The sequence below is a fragment of the Ahaetulla prasina genome, chromosome 6 (genome assembly GCF_028640845.1).
Source record: "Ahaetulla prasina isolate Xishuangbanna chromosome 6, ASM2864084v1, whole genome shotgun sequence".
Classification (NCBI taxonomy): Eukaryota; Metazoa; Chordata; class Lepidosauria; order Squamata; family Colubridae; genus Ahaetulla; species Ahaetulla prasina.
In genome coordinates this window covers 44,392,658-44,413,163 of record NC_080544.1, presented here as the reverse complement: position 1 = coordinate 44,413,163, position 20,506 = coordinate 44,392,658, and the positions used below count along the sequence as shown (strand labels likewise).

Sequence of the window (20,506 nt, the reverse complement as noted above, 5' to 3'; positions counted from 1 at the left end):
ACGACAACCCTGCAGCAGGACATTTTGGGTTCTTCAAGACCCTCCACCTGGTGACACGGACCTTTTGATGGCCCCGAGTGCGGCATGATGTACATGCCTACGTGACATCCTGCGTACCGTGCTGGCAAGCCAAGGCTGCCACGGGGGCCCCTCCCGGGCTCCTCCAGCCCTTTCCAACACCCGACAGACCCTGGGGGGCGATCTCCATGGACTTCCTGATGGACCTGCCGCCGTCCTCTGGGTTCACCACGGTGCTGGTGGTGGTGGACATACTCACCAAGATGGCACACTTCATCCCGTGCCGCGGACTGCCCACAGCCGCAAAAACGGCCCGTCTCTTTCTGCAGCACATCTTCCGCCTCCATGGTCTACCAGACAGGGTGGTTTCGGAGGACGGGTCGGAGGAATACGAAGTTCACAGCGTATGAGACTCCCGCTGGCTGAAGGGTCGTTTCCAATATTTGATCACGTGGAAGGGATACGGGACTGATTTCTCCTGGGTAGATGCCTCCGACGTTCATGCCCCTGACCTGGTGCAGGCCTTCCATGAGCAGAACCCAGCCCGACCGCATCCCGATCGTCAGCCCCGGGGGAAGGGCCCTGTGGTGAGGGATAGTGTTGTGACCCAGGTTCCTGGACCCAGACTCCTGGACTCGGATGATTCAGAAAGTGAGGGAAAAGACCTGGCAAGCCCTGCTTCTCTTGGGCCCTCTCCCTCCCTGGCACCCACTCAAAGGGAGGAGGAGGGGCCAGCAAGGCCTGATTCTCTCGAGCCTTCTTCTGATTTGGCAACGCCCCAAGAACAGTTTTGGAGTGATGCAAGACTGTGCAGATGTGAGCGGCGCGCGCAGCAGAGGAAGCGTTGGGATAAAGCCAAGGAATGATTGTCATGCAGTGACATCTGCAGAGACTATAAATAGGAGGCGGGACTTCCTGGTTTTTTGTCTTGGACAAAGCAATGAATTTGCGCGGGCAAACTGTATCAATGGAGGGAAGAATATATTTGTAAGTAATTCTGGCCTTATCTATAATTTCCTCGTTATCTCCAGAAACTTGGCAGGCCCAGGGGTAGACGTGGTCAGGATATTTATCTATGTAAATTTTTTATTTATTTATTTATTCGATTTTTATACCGCCCTTCTCCTGAAGGACTCAGGGCGGTGTACAGCCATATAAAAAATCCACAATATACACATTAAAACAGGATTAAAACAAAACATATTACAAGGTGGCCGGAATTTAAAAGCAATTTAACAAACCTTAAAATATAAATTACCCCAATTAAAATTTAATAAAACTTTTAGGGCAGTCCCGCTTGAATAAATAGGTGCGTTTTCAGCTCACGGCGAAAAGTCCGAAGATCAGGCACTTGACGTAAACCAGGGGGAAGTTTGTTCCAGAGCGTAGGAGCTCCAACAGAGAAGGCCCTGCCCCTGGCGGCCGCCAGCCGACATTGTTTGGCGGACGGCACCCTGAGAAGGCCCCCTCTGTGTGAGCGTACGGGTCGGTGGGAGGCATGAGGTAACAGCAGGCGGTCCCGTAAGTACCCGGGCCCTAAGCCATGGAGCGCTTTAAAGGTGGTAACCAAAATCTTAAAGCGCACCCGGAAGACCACAGGAAGCCAGTGCAGACTGCGCAGGAGTGGTGTTACATGGGAGCAACGAGTGGCTCCCGTTACTACCCGCGCAGCCGCATTCTGGACTAGCTGCAGCCTCCGGGTGCACTTCAAGGGCAGCCCCATGTAGAGAGCATTGCAATAATCCAAACGGGAAGGGACAAGAGCATGAGTGATCGTGCATAAGGCATCCCGGTCAAGGAAGGGGCGCAACTGGCGAACCAAGCATACTTGGTAAAAGGCCCTCTTGGAGACGGCCACCAAATGATCGTCAAACGACAGCCGCCCATCCAAGAGGACACCCAAGTTGCGCACCCTTTCCATTGGGGCCAATAACTCGCCCCCTACAGTCAGCCGTGGCTGCAGCTGACTGTATCGGGGTGCCGGCATCCACAGCCACTCCGTCTTGGAGGGATTGAGCTTGAGTCTGTTTCTCCCCATCCAGACCCTTAGAAAAGGAGACCTTTGACTGACTTTTTGTTGGGAGTATTGGGGGAGGGAAACAGAACACATATTTTACATGGTTTTGCAAAAAACTGGGCATTTACTTCCAGTTTCAGCAAAACTGACCCATAGTGAATCATTGATTCAGTTAATGACTATAGCCTTTGCTTAATGAGCACCACAAAAAATGCCATTAAATCAGGTTGGTCAAATGGGTGTCCTGATTTTTGACCATCATAAATTACAACTATGTTGGATAGGGTCCATTAGAGTCATAACTGAAAGACTTATAGGGTGATACATACATAGTCAAATGTAGATAAACATTCAAAAAAAATATATATGGAAGGATAATGTGATATAAATGAACTAAGCATCATGCTAAAGACCTAATTACTTCTTTGGAATTCATTCCAGCCAATTTTATTTACTTTTCAGAAAATCCATCCCCATGGTCTCTAGTTTCCCCACACCCTCTAGTACAGGGGTGTCATACTCATGTCATCACAGCGGCGTCACATGACGTATTGGAACTTTTTTCCCTCTGCTAAACTGGGAGTGGGCATGACCAGCGCATGACGCATCTGGTTCATGCATCCCTGCTCTAGTAGGATGGGCATAGTTTGGGTCCCTTCCTTGAAGCAATGTCCTCCAGTAGGATCCAAGAGACCTGCTTTTTAAACTTAATACCTGCCTCTGAAATTATATTATTATTATTATTATTATTATTATTATTATTATTATTATTATTATTATTATTATTATTATTATTATTATTTATTCGATTTTTATACCGCCCTTCTCCCAAAGGACTCAGGGCGGTGTACAGCCAAGGTAAAACAAACAGTACAATATACAATTAAAATGCAAATTAAAAAACTTATTATATAGTTGGCCTAAAAACTTTAAAATATATATAACTAAAAAACCCCTTAAAATTAATGATAGAAAATTTAAAACCAATAAAATTTAAGCCAGCCCGCGCGAATAACCATACACGTATGCCTGTGAGAGAAATGGGCAGTTTCTAAATTTAGTAAATAAATAAAATATATAGTTGGCTCCAACTCTTCTGGCCTTTAGAAAGGTTTTAAACCGTGTTCCTTCCCTTTCTGGACGGTTATAATATCAACTGGATTTCCCAATTGCCTATTGATTTTTACTGCTGCTTTTAACTATATTGATTCATTATTTTTTGCTTGTTGTGGATTATAAGGGCTGTGGTAGCTCAGGCTGGTAAGAAGCCTGTTATTAGAACACAGCAGCCTGCAATTACTGCAGGTTCAAGCCCGGCCCAAGGTTGACTCAGCCTTCCATCCTTTATAAGGTAGGTAAAATGAGGACCCAGATTGTTGGGGGGGCAATAAATTGACTTTGTAAATATACAAATAGAATGAGACTATTGCCTTATACACTGTAAGCCGCCCTGAGTCTTCGGAGAAGGGCGGGATATAAATGTAAATAAAATAAAAAAATATGCTGCCGAGCATCTCAGTGCATTTGAGTTAGGTGACCATTCTAAATCTGATACATGAATAAAATCATTGTAGAGTTACAAAACTGAAAAGAGCCATTTCAGTTGTTGAGTCCAACTATAGGGAGCTATGATGGTGATGATCTTGCAGAACCATCCAGAAGCCAATAGCAAGAAGCCAATAACAGGCAGATTTGCAAGATACTGTTACTAGCTTATTTCAATAAAATATAATTCTAGTCTTCCTGTGGAATTCCTGTGGAATTAATTTCCTAACCTCGTCTACAACCCCCAGCTCAGTGCAAGAATTAAAGCATCAATGAGCTATTGTTGTTTAAATTGTTACTTGAACATGTACAGTAAAGGGGAAGCTACCACCTCTCTACGTAATTGGTTTTACTGTTAAACAGCATCCAGGAATTTTTTTCTAATACTTAATTGGGATCTGTTTTCCTGTAACCTAAATCCATTACTCTCTATCCCTTTACTCTTGTATGTGCACAGGTCTGGACTTCTTTGTTAAATCCTTTCAATCATTTGAAAAATGCTGCTATCTGTTTTCCCCAAGGCAAAATATACCCAATTTCTCTTCATATAACTTAAATGTCTAGTTTCCAGGATCATTTGTGCCTTTCTCTGAATCTGCTCCAGTTTTTCTGAAGTTATTCACCCAAAATAGTATATAAGATGGTGATTTATCGAAGCAGAATAATACAGAACTATTACTTCCAGTGAACGGATGCTGTACTGCTTGATACAGCCTAAATAGCATTTACCGTATCCTTTTTTGCAACCACATCATATTGCTAGTGAAGCGCTTTGCATTTGCAGTTATAAAATGTAACCCATTACTTTCATCACAGTTCTCTATTTTATCAAGATTTTATTTCTTTTTGTTAAGATATTATCTATCTGTTTTGTGTCATCTGCAAATAATAATAATTATTCCTTCCAGTTCTTTATCCAAATCATTAGTAACAATAGTAAGGGCAATCTACGACTGATCCTTGTGGCATCTCACTTGGTTTCTCTTCCCAATTTCTGAGTACATTGAATATGATTTTAATAATCTTGTAATCCAGCCCACACTTAACTATGTGGTACTTTGTCTTAATGTTTTACTGACATCAAGATGTACTATGTATCAAGCATGATATAGCAAGATTTGTTCACGACAAATCCACACTCATTTCTGATACTTACCTTATCATTTTCAATTTGATTACAGGCTGATTTTTTTATTGTCTTCTATAGAATTCTTTTAAGTATTACATTTGACTGGTCTTCAACTTGCTGACTTTCTGTTTCTCATATATTGAAAACAGAAATAAGGATCTGATGTACCGATTCTTGTGTGTACTATTAGATTTAACCCTAACACTAGGCCTTTTATTTTAAACCTTTATACAGAAGCCATCTTTTAAAAATTATTTTAAACATCTACTCTGAAACTTTGATACATTCTGAACCTTTACTTTACTAACACCAGATGTCTAGGGAGATTCTCAATCAACCATGGTTGTCCCAAAGGTGCTTTTTCTTGTTTTTTTGTTTTTTGCTTGAAAATGTTCAGTTTTTCACCAATTTTTCAGATGAACTGAAGAAGCTTCTTGGATGAGAAACAGAATGTTTTGAAGGAAAAAAAAACCCACAGAAAGTCCAGTTGCTCATCAGATTACTAACACCAGCTTTACATTTCTGAACTACTTGCCTGTACCTTTTTGTATGTCTCTTTCCATTTACTGCATGTATCCATTGTTTTGTTTTGTTTTTTCAGTTGGGTCTTCTGTTGACCTTGTTCTTCTCTGCTGGCATTGTTTGCATTTGTGCTTTTAATATCTCTTCTTAAGAAGTCCAGTCTATTTTTAGCATCTTTTCCTATTAGCTTCTCCTGTTCCAGGCTTCCATTGACCAAATTTATTAACCTTATTTTTCTAAGCTCAACATATTTGAATATGTACACTTTCATTTTAAATCAAAAATTCCAGCATTATGCAACACTTTAACACTATACTGTATTGGTTAGTATCAAGCCAAAGTTAACTGATTCTTTTGTGATTTCCATTCACATGTAAAGTAGGATATTAATCAGCAGGACAAATAGGGAATTTCCTGTAAGGACCATGTGTTGCAGAGACATATGTTACCTCAAATCTCCTTTCATTGTAGCTTCATGCCTCATTGAATAATGTGCAATTTGATTTTTGAAGATGTGATCCACATCTTCTATTTGGATGAAAGATAATATTAGACATCAACAATAATATTGCATTTTTTGTTTCTTATTATATCACAAATGCTTCCTACATTTGGCATCTGAAAGCATATTAACAGGTGGTACAACTTCTCTTCCTGTCTGTTGCATCTATTGCTTCCTCAGTTAATTAAATTGCATCCTTTAATTACCTTATTCTAGTCATGGGAATCATTCTTCCAGATTACCATTATACCTAATAAATCATATTTGTCTTTGATACTAACTGCCCATCTTGTTTATTTCCCGTACTCTGTACATTAGCATATAAATAGTAAAAGTCATGAAATTTATGAACCATGGTTCTTTTGATTTTTCTTTGAGTGGTTGAAGAGGTTCCATTTCAGACCATAACTATCTAAACATAGAAACAAGTCAATTATTTTTCAAAGTTTTTTAATTTAAACTGCAATAACAAATGAACAGTTTATTTCAATCAAAAAGAATGCTGGTAAAATTGCCTGCAGCATCAAATCAAATCAAGTTTTTACTGATTTCAACTTATAAAGTAGTGGTAAATAAACTAATAAAGACAAATATGATACTTCAGATCATTGTCCTCAATGAATAAATGAACTTTTCTAACTCATTTCTTCAGTTGAGTTCTCTTTATTTAGTTTTAGGACTTCTGTGGAAAACAAATCACATTTTAGAACATTGTTGTTGTTAGTCGCAAAGTCGTTTCCGACCCATTGCGACCACATGGACAACGTTCCTCCAGGCCTTCCTGCTCTACCATCCATTTAAGCTACTTCAGTGACTCCATCCATCCATCCATTTCATTCTCTGTTGTCCCCTCCGTATTTTGCCCTCAAATCATTCCCAGCATTAGGTACTTCTCCAGTGAGTCCTTCCTTCTCATTAGGTGGCCAAAGTATTTGAGTTTCATTTTCAGGATCTGGCCTTCTAAAGAGCAGTCAGGGTTGATCTCCTCTAGGACTGACTGGTTTGATTGCCTTGCAGTCCAAGGGACTCGCAGGACATATTTATGCAGAAAAATTGAAAATTCAAACACATTCATACTGTACCTAACACAATCAAAGCAAAGTTCTTCTTTATCACATTTTGTATTTTCCCAGTCCTCAAATATATTTTGTTGAATGGCTCAGCATTCTCCTCCTCTTCCAGGTTAAACCATTACAAGATAACCTAGGGACTATAGTCAAGCAGGGTAATGAAAATCATCTGCCTTTCATTCTGCTGCTTTTAAATTGAAATTGAGTTGAAATTCCTTTTTTCATCTAAAGACTTTTGGATTCTTGCCAAAAAGACATCAGTTGGTGCCCATAAGGGCTTAGTTCCTGAAATATAAGGGTTTCTTTAATATGGTATGCTTCTGCAATAAGTTACTGAAGCTTACCAGGTAGAAAGGTGAAGGTCTTAAACTTTCTTTCCCAGAACCTCTGTAAGATTTTACACCTTGGCAAGGTTTTGTACTTCAAGCAGCTTTATATATGTAAAGAGCAGTGCAAACGCATATTGCATAATTTCATTTTTCTCCCTGTGGTAATAGTGGCATATTAATAAATATATTTCTTTTCCCCAATTTCTTCAAAGCTTCATACATTTTTCTATTGCTGAAGAATGAGATATAGCTATAGCTTACAAACAAATCACATTGATGTAGCTTACTCTAGAATCTAGATGCTTATAATAAAAAGGAAGGAAGGAAAGAAGGAAGGAAGGAACGAACGAACGAACTGTGAGCTTCCCATAAAGAAATTCAATGAGGAGGCTGACAGGAAGTCAGAAACTGTGCCTATTTCTATTCTCACTTTGTCAACCCATGGTCATTCTCTTTCTCTGTCTAGGTAAGGAAATATCTCTGAAATGATGACCCAATGAGTCATGGGTTGTCTAGTAACACTTATTGTTAAGGAAGCAAACACCTTTTGTGATTAGGAGCCTCAAAAGGGCTGCTGCCATGGTCACATCTCAGTAGGCCCTGTCATATTCTAAAGTAGAGTTATTTTTATTATTTATTAGATTTATTATTATTTATTATTATTTTATAAGAACCATTAAAGCCATCTAGACAGGCTAGAAGAGTCTCCGCTCTGAATGCACTTAAAGCATGTTGTTGCATTCAGATTAGAACAAGCAGTATGAATTTCATTTTTTGCTCGGGGTGTTAATTTTGATTTTGCTCTGCAATTATTGTATAGAAAAATCCATTTCAGTGTTAATTTGCCTTTGAATGTGTTTTTGCTGAGAGTCATTGAAAAAATGGCATTAAATAAAGTATTTCAAACAGTTACAAAGGCTTCATGGGTAATCATCTTTAATTATATTATTGCTTCAGTTTCAAACAGAATTTGTCGTATATACTTTGAATGTATGAATATTTTTGGAATACATATCTCTTGCAGATTTTATTTTATTTATTTTAAAAAATAATTCTGTTAATTTTTGGACATCTTTTTAAAATTATAGTCTAGAAAAAAGCTGGTTACTGGTATCAGCCTTCCCAGGTAAATCAAATGGGAAGACAATGAGTGAGTTAAATCTCCTTTATTGTAAGTCTACGTTAGCAGAATCTTGAAGTCTGAAAGTACAAACTTCCCACCACCACTTTTAACCATCTGATCAATTAGGGCAGGTCGTTCCTAAATTTCTTTCTCTGCCTCTTAAGTCCTTGGGGGCACCGCCCTCTCTTGCTTGCTTGCTGTCTAGGCAGCATCACTTTCCTTTATCTCCCAAGGACATTCACACCTTCCATTACAGTTTCTGACAGAAAATGTAATAAAATGTGTTATTCTATGAAACATATAGTAAAGGCTGAGCATGTTTACTTGAGGCTTCTATTTGCTAATGTTTTTAATACACAAGCCATTGTAAATAGCTTCTGCCATATGAATACAACTTCATAGTTTAGTTCAATCAATAATACAACTATTGAATTTATCCTAACAGGTTCATTCATTTAAGGATCTTTAGAATGCTTGACTTTGAGTTTCATGTCATAGCATGAGGGTTTACAAAAATTACATGACTAATAGGTGCATTGAAAATCTTTATCTGAATACTATGGGATGAGGTAATAATACCTGTGTGCTGTGGCTCATGGTAGAGAGCTTTGGACTAGAAGCTCATGCTGGACCAACAAATGGAAACTCTCACTAAGAGTTTCCTTGCCCAACAATGGCTCGTGTGGCAATTCCAACCTTTTTTCTAGCAACAGTTATCTAAGCCCTCTTGTTGGATCACTGGAGTTTGCTCACTATGGGACTATCCTCAAGGACGATTAGGAAGGTAGAACTTGTAAAAATAAGTATGTCCTTTCTGGCCAGTCAACACTGATATAGCAAATGAATAGGAACATAGGGCCTTCACTAGTTGCCAGTTGGCTTGCATGTCCAATTCAAACACTGTCCATGACTCAAATCCCTATTACCTTTGCATGTGTCTGATCTCAGTAGAATCTTCCCACCCACCCCTTACTTTCTGTGGCGTGGGTAGGCTTATGATCCCTCCTTCTATGCGGTGGGTACTGAGAAGCAAACCTTCTTAGTAACAACCTCTTTGTTCTGGAATAGTACCCCCCCATCCCAGATTAGAATAACCCTTTAGAATGGCCATGATTTACTGAACAGTTGTGTTTAAATAATGAAACATTACTCATTTTTTATTGCAGAATGTTATTGGATGGTATAGATTTAGAAGGAATACTCAGCAACAAATGTCATATAGAGAACACATCATCCATAAACAGCTGACACAGATTCTTGGAGTACCTGACCTTGTCTTCCTTCTCTTCAGTTTCATCTCCACCGCAAATAATTCTACACATGCTTTAGAATATGTTCTTTTTAGACCAAATCGAAGGTAAATGATTTTTATGATACAGGGGAGGGATCTATATGAATTGTATTTTTAATAAAATAATAATTAAACACAGAAAAAAGTGAATTATATTAGATACCTATTTTAATCCTAGTGTTGAGTTTTCAAAAAGTCTTTTTCTTTTCTGCATACTCAGGTAAAATGTAAGTTGTTTTTTTCTTCTGTCGTACTCATTTAGGCTTCACAAAGTGGTTCCATTTTAACTTTAGTAACAAATGCATCTTTCTATGCTTTAGGCTTATTTTTTAATCCAACCCATAGATTGCTAAGACTCTAGCATGTCATGAAAGTAAATTTGGTTCTCTATAACGTTTTATTGTAAATACAGTTACAACTTGCAAGATTAAATCAATAAAGTAATTAACATTTTAGCTGAAAAACTGAGAGCCATTTTAATCAATGGAATTGATTTATGAGTTTTTGTTCCTTATTTTTAATTGAAATAGTTTTCTTCTAGCCTATTTCTCTAATTGAGACAAAAGAAAGAAATTATTCTTTTTTTTAAACCAGGAGGTATAATTTAGATATCAACCAAAAAGCAAACCAAATTTTTGCATTCCTGTAGTACTACAAAAAGCATGAATGTACAGTTAATATAAGATTAATAGTTGTCAACTATCTAGGCAATTGTTAAATTGATAGTCACTCCAAATTCAATTTAAACATTGTACCTAATTATAGATACAGTTAATAGTAGTCTTTATTCCCTGAAACTAAAAAAAAATAATTTTCTGATTAACATGAATTACTGTTTTGCTTAAAATCTCAGGAATTTTTGTGATGTTAATTAATTATCTGACCTTTTTTATGTAGATATAATCAAAGAGTGTCACTTACTATCCCTAACCTTGGCAACACAAGCCAGCAAGAATATAAGGTCTCTTCAGTGCCAAATACTTCTCAAAACTATACCAAAGTTATTAAAGAACATGGGTAAGCAATGTTTTCAAACATATTCATTGCCAATTTGGCATATTAAGAAATAAACCTAGATTTCAATACGCATGCACTTTTCTTGATTATCTGCTTTTGTTACATCATTGCTAGTTTCTAACAATGTAGTAAAGTATTGATCAAGGTTAGCTTAAGAAACATAGGCACATGCCAGGGTATCCTGCACATAGAATATACATGTGGGTAACTGCAGCATATAGACTCTTATGTTGTCCTTTATAGTTGTATTTTTTCTCAGTACAGTAAAATTAATGGGAATGAGGAGAAATGAAGAATGTACTTCTTTAATGTGTAACTTAGATTTCTCTAAAGTATATTTCTTCGACACTATCACAATCAAAGCAGGCTGAGCAAAAACAATAGGATTTGCAAACAGCCATACTAGTTCATGCATTAGTACTCTGTGTATCACTATATTAAGAAATATAAATTGACTTTAAGGGTAACAGAGAATGAGTAAGATATGATTATGATTTATTTCTAATACATTATGTTTTGTATTTCTAGTACTGATTTTTTTGATAAAGATGGAGTGATGAAGGACATCAGGGCTATATATCAGGTTTATAATGCACTTCAGGAAAAAGTACAGGTAACTCCTTTTATTTTAAAATTTGGCAATCTTGACTTTTTATGCTGTGATAACATACTGAAAATTATTTTGTACAGGAAGTCCTCGACTTAACAACCGCAATTGAGTCCAAAGTTTCTGTTGCTAAGTGAAGCATTTGTTAAGTGAGTTTTGTCCTGTTTTATGACCTTTCTTGCCACAGTTGTTAAGTGAATCACTGTAGTTGCTAAGTTAATAACACGGTTGTTAAGTGAATCTGTTTTCCCCATTGACTTGACTTGTCAGAAAGTCGCAGAAGGTGATCACATGTCCCCAGGACTATACAACCATCATAAATATGACTCAGTTGCCAAGCATTTGAGTTTTGATCACATGACTATGGAGATGCTGCAACACTTGTAAGTGAAAAACGATCATACAACACTTTTTTAGTGCTGTTGTAACTTCGGACAGTCACTAAATGAACTGCTATAAGTCGAGGACTACCTGTTCTTTAAAATACATTATAGCTACACTGCTAATATTTGAAAATTATGCTTAAAGAACAGAAAACTATTCTTAAAATAGGTACAATATAAAGAAACTAAAGCTAAAATAGCCTGTTTTAAGATTAAAAGTACATTGAGCAACAGCTCACTAAAGTCAAATGAAAATAATGTGTATTAGATCTCTTAGTGATACTTGCATGGGCAAAATGCAGAATATAACTGCATTCAAGGGTAGGAATTTGTTTGGATTAGCTGGCAAGATTGGACCCCTATGACTCCTATAAATACATAATATTTCTGTTTTTCTGTTAAATATTTCATAAAGGATCTTAAATGGATGGTAGTACAATTTTGGCAAAAAAACAAATCAATCACATTTTCAGCACATAGCTCTCTTTATTTTAATAGCTTTATGTCCCGTTTCCAATTCCTTTATCTTCCCTTGAATTGGATTCCAGTTATTTCAAAATCAGTTATTATTATTACATCTATAAGTAGCCACCTAATTACATGTTAAAAATATGGGAGGGTGGCATTATGAATGGAATGTTATCCATCTATGTATAAGGAGGTTTTCTCATTCACCATTGAGTCATGGCCACTTTGTGCCATGAAATGCATTTCAGAAATAATTTAAAATAAGAGATAGCTGATGAAGTACAGTTCGCTTTAATAAGATGCCTTTGCAGAATCTCCAAATCAATGGGTCTGAACTTTTTATTATGGTGTTTTTTATCATTAATTTTACAATAGACATTTAACCAGAATTACTAGACAGATGGGTTGATACTGGACAGTTTGTGGTAACTGGTATCCATATAGTTTCTTCTGCATCAGGGATGGACAGGGTCAGTCGAATAACCTTGTTGTGTTTCTCCTAGGCAGTATGCATAGATGTAGAGAAAAGCGAGCGAACTGTTGAATCTTTCCAAGCGGAGGTGAATAAGCTAAAAAGGCAAATCTCACAAAGGAAAAATGAAAAAGAGCAGGAAATAAGTAAGACTCTTGTGTAATTTTTTTAAATTCTCTTAGAAAAAATGATGTTTTAGTCAGCTGCGTTAAGTTTTATTGCTCCTGTTATTTAGTGGAGGTAAAATAAGTGAGTTGCTGTTTCAGTTTATATCTCCCTGTTTTGCCAATAGAATATTCCTTTTAATGATAATATCATAAGTTTGGGGAATTTTAAGTGATTGATGCCCTTCCTAATACAAATATTAGGCATGCTACGTACACTTCATGCAGAGGGATACCGATAGATAGACAGACAGCAAATTGTACATCTGAGCATATATATTTACTTACATGGTTTTTAGTTAGATCTTTCTCTTTTATCATGGTTGGAGCTTTGATTTTTATAGGCTTTCCCTATTGTAACTGCCATCATTTTTGAAACAATGAAAGGAACAGATACTTTATTTGTGTATTAACTTAATTCAATTTTCTATGTCATTTCTACTAGAGGAGTGCAGTAAGTTCAGATGTAGCTCCAGTCCAGTGCCAATATTTTAGCTGGTATAATTATGCTAATTGAATAAACAATGAAGAAAGTGAGGAGGCCTAGGATTAAATTATACAAGTTTAACATATTCACTGAAAAGATCAAAGAGTTTCAGCTGGAGTATATAAATAATGGATACAGATTATAATCATTTAACTGAAAGATGTATTCTGTTCTGTACAGTTGTAAATAAACTGTGTCCTTAAAATATGTTAGCTTAGGGTTGCAGTTGGGTGAGTAAAGGTGAGTAAAGAAGCAGAGTAGGTATGGAATGAAGAATTAAATTATTATTATTATTTATTATTTTATTAAATTTTTATACCGCCCTTCTCCCGAAGGACTCAGGGCGGTGTACAGCCAAAGTAAAAACAAAGATATATACAGTTTAAAACAACAATTAAAAAGAGCAAATTTTAAAGGCCGATTATTAAAATTTAAATTAAAAAGTTAAAAAATATTAAAACCCCAATTAAAATACATCACTAAATTATGCCAGTCCCGCTTTAATGAATAAATATGTTTTGAGCTCACGACGGAAGGTCCGAAGATCGGGCACTTGACGCAGACCGGGGGGAAGTTCATTCCAGAGCGTCACTGCCCCCACAGAGAAGGCCCTACTCCTGGGGGCCGCCAGCCGACACTGTTTGGCGGACGGCACCCTGAGGAGACCCTCTCTGTGCGAGCGTACGGGTCGGTGGGAGGCAAAAGGTAACAGCAGGCGGTCTCGTAAGTACCCGGGTCCTAAGCCATGGAGCGCTTTAAAGATAGTTACCAAAATCTTGAAGCGCACCCGAAAGACCACAGGAAGCCAGTGCAAGCTACGGAGCAGCGGTGTCACGTGGGAGCCACGAGCGGCTCCCGTTACTACTCGCGCAGCCGCATTCTGGACTAACTGCAGCCTCCGGGTGCACCTCAAGGGCAGCCCCATGTAGAGAGCATTGCAATAATCCAGCCTAGACGTAACCAGAGCGTGAGTGACCGTGCATAAGGCATCCCGATCAAGGAAGGGACGCAACTGGCGAACCAGGCGAACCTGGTAAAAGGCCCTCCTGGCGACGGCCGCCAGGTGTTCATCAAAAGACAGCCGTCCGTCCAGGAGGACACCCAAGTTGCGAACCGCCTCCTTTGGGGCCACTAACTCGCCCCCAACAGTCAGCTGCGGATGCAGCTGACTGTACCGGGATGCCGGCATCCACAGCCAATCCACATCAAATTGACTGTATATCAGAATAATACATTGATAAAAAATAATGTATGTCAGGAATAGAAACATAGTGAGAACTGCAGGCCTATAGAGATCAGCATGTGTGTTTTGAGAGAGAGAGAGAGAGAGATTTTCAAATTTGGGTTATGACATATTGCATTATACATTTTCTGTTCACCTCAGCACTGTTACCCAATTGTCTCCTTAAGTACCATAAGCACACCATTGCCACAGATGTTACTCTTTAGCACTATATTTCCATATACTTACTGAACGTTTACTGGATGGGCAATTAAATAAAGCCCCTGAGTATCAGAAGAATAACATATTCCTTCTGCTAGTGCTTGCATCAGACATGACTCAATTCTGGAAAGTAAATTTAACAGTCATAGGATTTTCCACATAAATGTAAGCTTTGGCACTTGTAGCAAACAATCTATATCTGGATTTGCCTTAGATCTTTAGATAAAATGGTCTTTGGTTCCATTTTCCAGAGATTCCACACCTATGCTGGTATCATTCCTATTAAAATGAATAGATGAAAAAAATGAACAAGTAAATAGGAAGTACCAGAGGTGGAAGAAGATAAGACCATCCAGCCTAGTGTGGTGGGCAATTTCTCAATTAATTTTCTCATTTATAATTGGTTTACCTGATGTCATGAAGGAACCCATCAGTTTTGCTTATTTGTATACTGCTCAATATTACCTTTAAACACTTGAGAAATATAGATCATTATATTAAGGGGGAAATATAGAACCTGTATCTATCTGTTGTATTACTATCGTTAAAGTACAGATGGTACTTGAAAGTTCAAAGTCATCAGAGAAATTGAATTTTATTCACTGAATTCATGCAAGCTATACTGCAATGACAGCCGCTTAGATGGCATTCTTGAGACCAGAAAAGGCACCCGTGGCAATGTGTGTGGTGCTTCATACGCAGCTTAAAATGAAAAGGTTCACTAAATGGCAGGGCAATGATAATCCTCTGCAATTTGCCATAAGGTCAGTAATGTTTCTTCATTAATTCCATACAAGAACTCTTAAGGCAAAAGATAGGACAATGGTGGGATGATTTTAAAAAAAACAGAGGAAAACGTTTTATCATACTACAGAGTAAGGAGCTCTCAATACATAATTATGTCGCAGAGATACTGTGAATGTCCACATTGTAATACTAAACTGCAGTCATAAGTGATGCAGAGGGAAACAAGTAAAAAATGCAGGATTGTCTCCAGATTACCCACAAGCATGAGTTCATTCACGAGAGTCCTTACTGAAGGAATTGGGAAAGGAGACTATATTTTTTTCCATTTTCCTTTCTGTCTGAAAAACCGTTCAAGAGATTTGCAGAAACCTCTAACAACAGTATGAGGGGAAAAATACATGATGAAAGCTACCTTCATTCAGTGCAGATTCTGCTGAATCTTGATCCTTTCTTTGAATGAAAGCAAAATCTGGGTCTAGCTTGAAGTGCTTTTAGGATTCAAAACTTGCAATATCTCCACAAGAGAAGCTGCAAAAAAAATAGTTTTTTTTAAAAAAAGATAGTGTAGAAAATTCTTAAATCCCTATGCATACATTTACAAATGTTACACATACTGTAAGAATGCAAAGTTTCAGAAAATCTTGCTACTGTATATATTGTATATTATTTCTTAAAAACAAAGGTTTTTCTGTCAGTGTGGCTGAATGTTGAGATAAAAAAATGCTTTGGTATGTGATTAGTTTGGTATATGTTTTATCTAATTTTTCTCTTCCTCCTTCGTCTCAGAGTATAGTGGTCTGAGAAACATAAGACTAGAGCACACAGTGCATTTGCCAAGAAGATGCCATCATAAACCAAATGCTTGCTTAGAAATTGTAGCTTTCCTTCCAAGAGTTAGAGATTTATGGCACATGGAAGGTTGCCAAAGTAGACATACTGATATCCACAACATCTCCTAGTAACGTGAGAGAGAAGGATGCCAAGGTGCACATAGTAGTAATCTAATATTATACCACAAACAAAACTGAAAAAAATGGCATCAGTATGCAATTTCTGGTGACATTTGGATGACAAATGAATTGTGATCCAGCTTCCTGTTAAGTTAAAAAAATAGAAAAAGTTGTATACATATTAATTGTTAGTTTTTGTAACAGTGAACATAAAGAACAAAGAAATGTGAAACCTCAATTTAATGTTCTAATGATTCTGGTCCCATTAGAAATTCTATTGCTTTTGGTTAAGTCAGTGTACAGCAACTCTGAGTTGCAGCTTTGATTCTGTTAAATTACTTGAAATTAAACCACCTGAAGAAAATTTTGTTTATTCTTGCAGCAGTCTAGTCCTCTTTCATAATTATAATAGATAGATAGATAGATAGATAGATAGATAGATAGATAGATAGATAGATAGATAGATAGATAGTATCTATGTATGTATTGTGACCCATTGCAAAAGTTATGTTCCTGCCTAACCTTCGAGAACCCTAAGAATCTATACTTAAGCTAGATAACAAAATAAAGAGAGTATATAAATGTTAATCATGCTAATAATAAAGTAATGTAGAAGAAAATAGATTTCCATTTCTATTTGATATTAGTTTATAAACTTTTCACTTAAATCCTTGGTTTACCAATAGAATAGAATAGAATAGAATAGAATAGAATAGAATAGAATAGAATAGAATAGAATAGAATAGAATAGAATAGAATAGAATTTTTATTGGCCAAGTGTGATTGGACACACAAGGAATTTGTCTTGGTGCATATGCTCTCAGTGTACATAAAAGAAAAGATATCTTCATCAAGGTACAACATTTACAACACAAATATTGGTCATAGGGTACAATTTAACACTTAATGATACAACACTTAATGATAAGCGTAGGGTACAAATAAGCAATCAGGAAAATCTATCAATATAAATCATAAGGATTACTAGCAAAAAAGTTACAGTCATACAGTCATAAGTGGAAAGAGATTGGTGATGGGAACGATGAGAAGATTAATAGTAGTGCAGATTTAGTAAATAGTTTGACAGTGTTGAGGGAATTATTTGTTTAGCAGAGTGATGGCCTTTGGGAAAAAACTGTTCTTGTGTCTAGTTGTTCTGGTGTGCAGTGCTCTATAGCGTCGTTTTGAAGGTAGGAGTTGAAACAGTTTATGTCCTGGATGTGAGGGATCTGTAAATATTTTCACGGCCCTCTTCTGAAACCTACATATGACATTCCTTTCCCATTGATATGTAGAAAATTCTCAGCCAACAGGTTAGAAGATGCCTAAACTAATTGTCTTGATCTAACTGGTTGGTATTACAACCTTTACTTTTCCATTTTTCTAGGATTACAACAGACTCTCTTAAACAGGCAAATGTCCAATGACACCTTGGAGCCTATATTTATCCCACAAATAACACATCCTGGATTCATTGTGGAAAGTAATCTTGAAGAATCGGATGCTTCTGATCCTCCTCCTCCTTATGCTGACTTCAGTGTGATCAATCATGACAGTGCTGTACGTCCTGGGCTTCTAGAAAGCAGTGTTTTTATGCCTCGGCCTCAAGCAGTGGGCTCTTCTAATTATGCTTCCACAAACACAGGATTGAAGTATTCAGGCAGTGGAACCTCCATGCAGCCTTGTTCCCACACCACCACCACCGATGAGAATGTTAATGAATCAGAAGACAGTGACTATGAGAATTCCCTTGACCCTACAGAGTCTTCTGACAGTGAATACGCACAAACAAGAGATTCTCGATCCTTAGCACATGTGGATGGAGATTCCAGGAACACTCAGATCTCTCAGATTTAATATAGAGCTTAACATAGGACTATCTTTCCTAATTGTTACAGAAATATTTTGGAATTTAACTTGGAGGAAAAGAGCTACAAAAGAGGATTATTGTGCACAACAGATATAAAAAGACTTTGAACTTAGATGGCTTATACACTTTGATACAGTTTTACAAGTTTTGTAATGGAACCATGAAGATAATCAACCTGTACTGATTGACGAGATTCAGGATGTACTGGTAAATAACAAAGTGAAATTTGAAACAGTTGTAACTTTTGTTGCCATATCTTCCAAAAGAAAAAAAAAAAGAAAGAAAAGGGATTTCGCAACTAAGCATGGTCTCTAATGATCTTAAATCAAACCTTACCTCGTGTACTATCATGCCTTGAATTTTAGAGAGGTTGTTTCTAAAGGACTTAAATCAGCAGGCTTTTTAATGATGAAGCCAAATAAATCATTGCCAGGAAAACAAACAAACCTTTATTCCAAGAAGCCGGATTGGAACAAATGTGAATTATCCTCTCTGCATGCTCTTTCAATAGAGATGGGGTTTGTTTCAATCTTTTTCTACAGGCCTAATGTAAATCACTTGACATTATGGTTGCCTTTTTATGTAGAAAAGCGATTACCAGTAAATCATCTGTGAATGTCCTAAGCATACTACTTTAACGTTGGTGGATTTAATGTGACTTTGCCACACTATCCTTATTGTCTCAGTTTTGTTCATAACACATGAAAGCACATAGTGGAAGTGGTCAGTTATGTCAGAGTTTTGTAGTAGAAAACTATAAATGCTGAACATTTAATGAAGATGATAAGCTCTTGCAACTTACTTGCAAAAATGCCCACACTTGCGCTTAACTTGAAAATTTCCTCTTAAATTTGAATTGTGTTTCTTATTTGGAAGCGGGAGACTCTGCTTTTGGAAGCACGAAGCAGATTCTGCTCAAAATATATTTGGATGCACTTATTTCTTTACTATATGTTTGCAGGGTTGGTGGAGGTTTGGGGGTGTTTTTTAACCCCCATGATAAAAAAAAACAATGCAATTTAAGCATCCGATTTGGCTTTTATTTCAATTACCAAATAGTGAACTGTTCGGTCTATGACAGTGTGTTTTGATCATGCATAATTCCACTCATTAATATCCAACCTCCCCCCTCCTTTTTTTTTTTTAAGATGTCAGACTTCCTCGGGCTAAAATCTCAATAGCTAAATAGTCTGAGATCTATTTATTATTAGTCTTCTGTGTCTCTAATGAATAAAAAATAGCATTTAAATGATTTATTTCCTTGAATATTTGGGACTGTAAAACATTTCTATTCCACTACTTAATATATTCTTTGGCCTTAACATGATACATTTTTTTCCATTGCTGTAGTCTGTTCTAATTAACAAATATTTGGATTTTATTAACTTTGGGTATACAAGCTACTATAGTGCAGTTTGTTCAATAAGTGCTGTTGCCATCTCATCAGTTCATTTGAGAAATTTTTAATCTTGCTCAGAAACTTTTAAATGTACATCTTTGACAAAGGTAAATGTGACAATAAAATCTTATTTAATCCTTTATCTTTTAATATTTGTCAGCAGGGTTCCATTATAGCAAAATCATGTATCTGCAAATAAAAAGTTACGCTATTTTGTTTTCACATGAAACAAATTTTTGAAAACAACTGCATATTGGTCCCTACGTTAACAGACTGTAAAGATAAATATAGACACGATCATAGTTTACACACAATAATGCTGTATTAAATGTTCATTTATTCATGTCAAACTATTACAAAAATTTTTTGCAGCCAATGTGATTTTTACTTCCATACTAGTCCCAAACAATTTTTGTGAACACTTTCATTTACTATACATGCTATTGAAAGATCATGGCATCGCCTATTAAAAGGCATTTTTGCATTTTTGCAAAGTCAAAAAACTTAATTTATGTAAACTGATTTTTAAATCATCAAGGAGACACTTTAGAGCAGGGGTCTCCAACCTTGGCAACTTTAAGCCTGGCGGACTTCAATTCCCAGAATTCTCCAGCCAAGAAAGCTGGTTGGAGACCTCTGCTATAGGAGGTAAATATTGAAGCTGAATACACATATTGAAGCTCAGTTATATTTCTTCAATCAGTGAGGCTGAAGCTGAAGAAGGCCCTGTGATTTTTTCTTGAGCCGAGACCGATTCCAACTATAGGTAGTCCTTGACTTGCTAGCACAATTGAGCCCAAAATTTCCATCACTAAGCAAGGCAGTTGCTAAGTGAGTTTTGTTCCATTTTATGATGTTTTTGCCATGGTTATTGAGTAAATCGCTGCAGTTGTTAAGTGAACCATGTAGTTGCTAAATGAATTTGGTTTTCCTCATTGACTTTGTCAGAAGC

The 20,506-nt window shown here is 36.9% G+C and overlaps 1 protein-coding gene and 1 long non-coding RNA gene across 5 annotated transcripts in view; one reads left to right on the top strand and one right to left on the bottom strand.

Annotated features, from left to right (window-relative positions):
* The window catches only part of ABRAXAS2 (abraxas 2, BRISC complex subunit), a 36,599-nt gene extending 16,905 nt beyond the window's left edge, over positions 1-19,694 (top strand). For both annotated transcript variants that reach the window (XM_058187583.1, XM_058187581.1), the window contains 5 exons: positions 9,422-9,612; positions 10,444-10,563; positions 11,092-11,176; positions 12,525-12,639; positions 17,673-19,694. In XM_058187583.1, the coding sequence (XP_058043566.1) occupies positions 9,422-9,612; positions 10,444-10,563; positions 11,092-11,176; positions 12,525-12,639; positions 17,673-18,142 (981 nt within the window). In that variant the 3' untranslated portion in view covers positions 18,143-19,694. The remainder of the gene's footprint in view (positions 1-9,421; positions 9,613-10,443; positions 10,564-11,091; positions 11,177-12,524; positions 12,640-17,672) is intronic.
* LOC131200591 (uncharacterized) overlaps positions 12,647-20,506 on the bottom strand; it is a 57,336-nt gene continuing 49,476 nt past the window's right edge. For 2 of the 3 annotated variants that reach the window (XR_009155661.1, XR_009155660.1), the window contains one exon: positions 12,647-15,863. This is a non-coding gene — a long non-coding RNA (uncharacterized LOC131200591). The remainder of the gene's footprint in view (positions 15,864-20,506) is intronic. The other variant, XR_009155662.1, reaches the window with a different exon arrangement.